The following is a 7,768-nucleotide window of genomic DNA, read 5'->3' as shown; positions in this document are numbered from 1 at the left end:
AAAGGAAGACAGCTGACTCTCGGCTGAAGTCACTGAATCTCCTACTGATAGAGAGCTGGAAGCAAGGGTTTTGCAGACTTTTCAGGCAAAGGTTAGTCACAGTGGGAAACCTGAACCCTGCCAAAGAACTTTTGCACTCTATTGTGTTAAAACCCAGTGAGCCATTTTGAACTCCTCAGGGACAATATGTTCCATCTGTCTTTTGGAAAATGAATACAGATCTCCGAAAAGTAACATATTTCACATCTGGTATTAAAAAGAGCAGAAATTCACTTGTTAAATCATTGATTTCATTAAAGATTTAAAAAAAAACCCTTTAAGATAGTAAGAAAGCTAAACTCACTGTGGGAGACACAAAAGTTTTCTAATTTCTCCTGGAAGACACATTTTTTTTTAATCCATTAACAACAAATGCTGTTGTTTTACTTGAGATGACAAGCTTGCTTCCTTTCATTTGTGAGAAAATGCTCATGGATGGTGGTGGCGCAAGCCTTTAATCCCAGCACTCGGGCGGCAGAGGCAGGCAGATCTCTGTGAGTTCAAGGCCAGCCTGGTCTACAAGAGCTAGTTCTAGGACAGGCTCCAAAAGCTACAGAGAAACCCTGTCTCGAAAAACCAAAAAGAAAAAAAAAAAGAAAATGCCTGTGGAATGCCCACATCTGAGTATCCATAACCTGTCTATCAGTCATCCTTCCAAGCTAAAATACCACTCCATGCATGAAACAGTTTAACCTTCAATTCAAGCACAGCACAAGGACCTTCCGACGTGCAGCAGAAATGCCCTAGACCACATCCCACTCCACCCCTCAGGATGTTAAAAAAAACATGGGCTCAAGGTTAAGACTTAATAAAAAGTTGCTGGATACAGTGGCACACACCTTTCGTTCCAGCACCTGGGAGGCAGAGGGTAACCTGGTCTACATAGTGAGTTCTAGGCCAGCCCAGACTATATATAGTGAGACCCTGCCTCCAAAGAGGTGGTGGTGGGGAGAGGTGATAAAAAGCAATGACTTTTGTTTCTTGTCAAAGTCTGCTCTTTGTGGGTATGGTGGGCCCAGCACCACAGTCGGCTCTGACATGCTTCAATTCATGTGGCCTAAGCACTCTGAGCTCCCTTTACTTACTATGGCTTTTGCCCAATCAGTGTAAACGTGGAAACAAAGGGCGAATGATCTCACTTTTGTTCTCACCGAAAGTGAGAGACGTTGGTTCAGCGATGTGCTTACGATGGCATTGCTCAGTATGCTAGAGTAAGCTGTTTTCTGCTGGCTTCTTTGTCTGTTGGCAGCAGCATAGCATCCCTACCGTAAGCCAGCGCCCTTCCTTTTCTTTTAATGTTGCCTTGATATAGCGTCACATTGTTATATCAGAAAGTATTTAGTGTTTATTTTCTTATTCCTGGGAAATTGTTCTTCACTGCAGCCTTATGGGGTAGAAGAGTTTTCCTTTGTTTACATAGCACCCCACTGTTATCAGGGAATTGGCTCCAGAAGCACCCTGTGGATATCAATATCTATGATGCTCAAGTCCTTTATATAAAACTGTGTATTTTATTTATTGGTTGCCTATGATGAATGTGTATTGTCTTAGATCTTTTTCTCTTTGAGGTCGTGGTGTTTAGGGCTAACCTCAAGGTCTCGCGTGTGGTAGGCAGTCACCTGGCTACTGAGCTATCACCCCAGACCTTCCCACAGACTTCAGATTGCATCTAGATGACATGAGCAGGGAGGGTTACATCTTTAGGGTTGCGGGGGGGACAGAAGCTAACAGAACAGATGTGGCGTGAAAGCAGGGAAAAGAAAGGGAGCTACAGAGGGAGATGAGGTTATGGTGCACACACAAAAATAAATACATGTAATAAGAAGGTAAATACATAAGGAAGAGAAGACCTAATATAATAAATGCCATGTTAGTAGTTGTTGTATATCACTGGGAAAACCCTAACCCACAAAGTCTGTGCATCTCAAAGCAAATATGGTTCCCACCCCTGCGTTCACTGCATCCTCGGTTCCACCTTCTTGTCCTTCACAAGTCGACTCTTCATTTTCTCCTAATTCACTGTTGACCCGGCTCTCAGTGGTGGTGATTTTGTCCCTTCTTGCTTGAATGTGAAATAAATTTGTCTCGATTCAGTCTGGGAAATTTCATAACAGCCTGGTCTATTTGGCTAAGTCCTTCCCTTCATTTTCCCCTAGAGAAATCCCTCCTGAAGCCCCACTGGGTCGGCTACTTGCTTACCCTGCAGCGAGGGCTGGCTGCTCAGCTGAGGGGCAGTGACCTGGGGCGGAGGCTCATTTTCCACGTGTGTAACCTTTCACCCCACTCCTCTCCCATGTTGTCAGCAATCTCCTGTCTGCAGGGCCCAGGTTTCTGGGGTCTGGCTGTATCGACATGTCTTTCACAGACATCCCCAAGGAAGTGCTTGGTTTGCAACACTGGACTGGCCTGCTCCTATAGGTGCTGTCTATCTTCCCACGGCGCCTGAAGGCTGCTGTCTGCTCCCCTGTTCCTTCTCATTCTTTTATTTATTTATTTATTTGTTTGTTTGTTTGGTAGCTTTGTGCCTTTAAAAGCTGTTTTATCCTGTGACCTCAGCATTCAGGAGGATGGGGAACTCAAGGTCATTCTTATCCATGCATCAAATTTTGAAGCCGGCCTTGCCTACAAGAGACTGTTCCAACACTCCCGAACTGGCAAAAAAAAAAAAAAAAAAAATCCTTTTTGTTTCATTTTATGGGTAATACACGACAAATGTGCTCAATGTGCAGTGTTTAATTGAAAGCCAGTATTTCTACCTCTTTCAGGTTCGTTCGCAGCCACTCCCTGTAGTCTGGGTTAGCTCTGGAGCTCTGGGTGCTTTGCAAACCTGTCTGGGCAGCTGCAGGTCCCGTGTCTGCTGCTTAGAGACAGGCGGGGAGTCTGCCGAGGCCAACAAATACTCACAAACCATTAACTAGGAAGGTTTCCCATCATCTGGTGGCTCAAGAAGTCTATCAACACTTAATTTAATTTCCAACAGTTAATTAGTTTTCCGAGTACCTACCGTGCACCAGGGCGCTGCTGGAGGTGATGGGATCGTGGTGGTAAATCGGACTGATGAAGTCTGCTTGTGGGCTTTAAAATGTGCGGAGGGAGGACAAACAGTGGCAGTGTAAGTTTATAAAATCTCAAATGGTAGGGAATGCAGAGAGGAAGACAAATGAAGGTATGTGGTTTGGATATAAATGTCCCCCATGAACAGTCATCCAGCTCCCCATGCTGAAAGTTGGAAACTTTCAGAAGTAGGCCCAGTTGGAGGGAGTAGGTTGTTTTGGGGTGGGGGCTTAGAAGGTGACTCCTGATGCTAACTCCTGGCCTCGCTCTTTCTGCTTCCTGTCTGCCATGAAATGAAAGGCCTCTTCTGCTGCCAGAATGTTCGGCCCAAGTGCATGGGTCCAAGTAACCAAGGACTAAGCCCCCTGAAACCATGAGCCAAGATAAACCCTTCCTCCTTTATGCTGTTATCTAACATATTCTGGTCACTGCTACACAGAAGTGACAAATGCCCGGGTTAGCACCATGCAGTGAGTATAGAGGCCACACTGGGAAAGGGTCTGGGACGCTTCTCCCAGAAGGTGACATCCGTGCAGTCCTCTTACTTAGCGAGACTTATTTTTGTGAAGATCTGGGGCAGATATTAGGGATCACAAAAGTCCCATAGTGGAACTGGTTGTGGGAGTGCATATCTCTAATCCCAGCACTTGGGAGGCTGAGGTAGGACCAAAAGCCTAAAGTCAGCGTGGGCTACAGAACAAGTTTTAGGCCAACCTGGGGTACCTAGTAAGATCTTATCTCAGGGGCCTACAAGAAGATGGCTCAGCAGGTGAGGGCACCTGCCATCAAACCTGCCACCCTGAGTTTGTTTGTTTGTTTGTTTGTTTCACATACTAATCCCAGTTCATGATCTGATCTTAATCCCCCTGAACCTACCTAGTGTCAGAGAGAACTGACTCCCGCAAGTTGTCCTCTGCCACACGCATGCTGTGGCAGGTATGCGCCCCCGTGTAATAATGTTTACTAATATAATAAGACCGCCTTATCAATTAAAAAATAAACAAAAAGAATCCATGGTAGAGAAGGGCTCAGTGTGCTCACAGAATAGAAAGGCCAATGCCTGGCACTGAGGGGTGAGATGAGAGAGAGAGAGAGAGAGAGAGAGAGAGAGAGAGAGAGCAGACAGCTGTGCTGATCTCTGCAGCTGCTTCAAGTGTGTAAGGTACTGCCCTTGATGAGGCCGACCTCTCCTGGTGGAGACAGAATTGTACGAAATTAGCAAGACAAACAGAATTTCAAAGCAGAGACCCAGAGAAGATCCTATATTACCAAAACTGTCATGACATAAGATAGCTCGTTTCTTAAAAGTGTAGTTAGAAGCAGGCTGACCATAGGTATAAGTGTAGTCTCGTGTGGGAGGTGATATCTGAACCCAATGGCGATGGGTGAGTTATATTTATAGGTGCAGAAAAAACAGAGGAAGAGGGTAAGAACCTGGACAGAGGTTTGGATACCGGGGTGACCGTGACATGTTTATGCAGAAGCGGAGAACAGTTTGGTTGTGAAAAGTAGATAAACAGATGTGGTTTCTAGAGTGAGCCTTCGAATCCTGCTTCGTCAAGTGGTGGGAGGGAGGGGTTAAACATGTCTCAGAATCCCGTCTACACTGACACCTGGTGCTTCTTCTCATCCTCATTTTGGAGCTGCCACCTTCTGTTGTGTGGCTGCATCTTGGAGGACAGCGACCTGATGACGGACAGTTAGCTTGTTTCCGATCGCTTACTGTCTCAACAAGTAGCCTGCATGTTTATCATTTCGTATGACTTCAAGTCTCTCTGTACATTGATTTCAATAAGATGGTTTCAAGAATAAAATGTATCTGTAATTTTAGCATCACTTCCGGAGTCCTTTGGTAAGAATGATACTATCTTTCATTGTCACTAATATATATGAGAGGGACCAATAGATTTTTCCCAAAACTGTTATGTGAGAAATTCTATTTCTGTTTAATTTCAATGTTCATTTTTCTTATCATGCATTTTAAGTATTTTTTTTCTTTTTAAAGATACATTTTTTTTTTAAAGCTGGGCGGTGGTGGCTGAGTGCTTTAATCCCAGCACTCAGGAGGCAGAGGCAGAAGGATCTCTGTGAATTCGAGGCCAACCTGGTCTACAAGAGCTAGTTCCAGGACAGGCTCCAAAGCTACAGAGAAAGCCTGTCTCAAAAAACCAAAAAAAAAAAAAAAAAGATATGTGTATTTTAAAATTATATGTATGTGTCTGTGCACGTGAATGCAGGTACTCGTGGAGGCCAAAAGAGGGTATTGGATACCCTGGGGCTGGGGTAGTTACATACAGTTATGAGCCACTTGATGTGGATGCTGGGATCGAACTGCAGTCCACTGCAAGAGCAATATGTACTCTTAACCATTGGACCATCTTTCTACCCCCTAAATAGTCCATATCTTATTTTGTATAAACTTTTTGTCCCCCCCCCCACAACAACAACAACAAAACCATATGCTATATGTAGTAAAAGGTTCTAACTTTTAGATGGTGGTGGCACACACCCTTAACCCCAGCACTCCGGAGACAGAGGCAGATGGATCTCTGTGAGTTCGAGGCCAGCCTGGTCTACAAGAGCTAGTTCCAGAACAGGCTCCAAAACTACAGAGAAACCCTGTCTCAACCCCCCCAAAGGTTCTAAATTTAAGTATATAGAATTAAAATAAGAGATCAGTCAGGCGTGTGACCCATACTTTTAACCCAGCACTCAGGAGGCAGAGGTGGGTAGATCTCTGAGTTTGAGGCCAACCTGGTCTTGAGTTCCAGGACAGCCAGGGCTATACAGAGAAACTCTGTCTCAAACAAACAAACAAACAAACCATGCATCATTCATTGAAACACTTAACTTGGGCTATTGGCTATGGCTAGGGCTGTCCTGGGAGAAGTAGTGATAAAGGAGTTAATTTTCTTACAATGTCAGACACAACGACAGTGCATCTGACATCGCAAACACTTAGTACCTTTTTGGTGCTCTCTAGAGAAGATGAGGTAGCCTTTGGTGCATGCTCAAAAATGTGGGAATAAAAGAACATCCGCATCACGGTCCTAGCATTGTGATCGATAGCGTCTGGTTTGTCAACATCTCTCAGTTGTATAATTCTTTTTTTTTTTAAAGATTTATTTATTTATTATATGTACAATATTCTCAGTATTCTGTCTGCAGGCCAGAAGAGGGCACCAGATCTCATTACAGATGGTTGTGAGCCACCATGTGGTTGCTGGGAATTGAACTCAGGACCTTTAGAAGAGCAGGCAGTGCTCTTAACCACTGAGCCATCTCTCCAGCCCATCAGTTGTATAATTCTTTAAAAAAAATTGTGTATATGCTGAGCAGTGGTGGTGCACATCTTTAATCCCAGCACTTGGGAGGCAGAGACAGGCAGATCTCTGTGAGTTCAAGGCCAGCCTGGTCTACCAAGTGAGTTTCAGGACAGGCTTTAAAACTACAGAGAAACCCCATGTCGGAAAACCAAAACCAAAACAAAACGTGTATATCTGTGTCGTTTGCATGAAAGAGTGCAGTGCCCGTGGAGGATAGAAGGCATCAGATCCCCTGGAGCCAGGATCCCCAGGGGCTGTGAGCTCTCTGACCTGAATGCTTGGAACCAAACTCGGCTACTCTGCCAGAAACTATCTGGAGCCATCTCTGCTATTGAGTCTTTGATATTATTTAGTTTAGTTTGTTTGTTTGGTGTGGCATTTGTCCTTGTTTTGAGGCAGGGTCTTCCATAACTCAGGCTGACTCCTGACTCCAAGTCGCTAAGTAGCCTAGGATGGCCTTGAACTTGTGATTCTGCTACCTCTGCGCCCCTCCCACACACACAACCCAGGATTGGGACTACAGGTAAATTCCACCATGCCTGGCGACTTTCCTCTTCTGCTTGTGTCGGATGGCCATGTTCTCCTCCTTGCAGGTGGTATTGTGAAGGCAAAGAGCTCGAAAATTCCCCAGACATCCACATCGTGCAGGCCGGAAACCTGCACTCGCTGACCATCGCCGAAGCCTTTGAGGAGGACACAGGACGATACTCGTGCTTTGCTTCCAACATCTACGGGACAGACTCAACTTCTGCTGAGATTTACATAGAAGGTACGGCTGCATGCTTCCGAGGCCTGACACACAGTATCAAAGTATAAGTATGTGTAACTAGATACACATTTGTTGAGGGTCTAGTCTATCCATCTAGACACTGGAGATAATAGACATGAACCAAGTAGGCGAAGATCTTTAGATGGATGATATGTTGATTTGCATTATAATGGGAGAAACTGCAGACGAATGAGATAAATGATGGTATGGCACAGCATAACAAAGGAAATAGAAAATTGTGTGTGTGTGTGTGTGTGTGTGTGTGTGTGTGTTGTAAGTTTTGATTAGGTGACCTAATGTCGCTAACTAGGTGACATCTGAAGGGAGACCTGGAGGGAGTGGTGATCACAGGAAAGTCAAGGAACTCTACTCCAGGCAGAGAAATCAGCAAATGCAGCAGCCCAGAGGTGAGAGAGCCCCAGTCTAGAGATGAGCCAGTGTGTTGGGCCAGCGAGATGCCTCATACTAAATATAAAAGCCTGGAACCTGAGTTTGATCACTGGTATCCATGGTGGAAGACAGAACCAATTACCAAGTTGTCGTCTGACCTCCATGCATGCCTACAGACACACACTAATAA

General features: G+C 45.0%; 1 protein-coding gene across 2 annotated transcripts in view; it reads left to right on the top strand.

Moving 5' to 3' along the window:
• The window catches only part of Mypn (myopalladin), a 68,070-nt gene that overhangs the window by 12,941 nt on the left and 47,361 nt on the right, over positions 1-7,768 (top strand). For both annotated transcript variants that reach the window (XM_038342609.1, XM_038342608.1), the window contains exon 2: positions 7,013-7,188. In XM_038342609.1, the coding sequence (XP_038198537.1) occupies positions 7,013-7,188 (176 nt within the window). The remainder of the gene's footprint in view (positions 1-7,012; positions 7,189-7,768) is intronic.

Source organism: Arvicola amphibius, chromosome 9 (assembly GCF_903992535.2).
Source record: "Arvicola amphibius chromosome 9, mArvAmp1.2, whole genome shotgun sequence".
Lineage (NCBI taxonomy): Eukaryota > Metazoa > Chordata > Mammalia > Rodentia > Cricetidae > Arvicola > Arvicola amphibius.
Note: the sequence above shows the minus strand (reverse complement) of the source record. Positions and strands in the feature narration are given on the sequence as shown.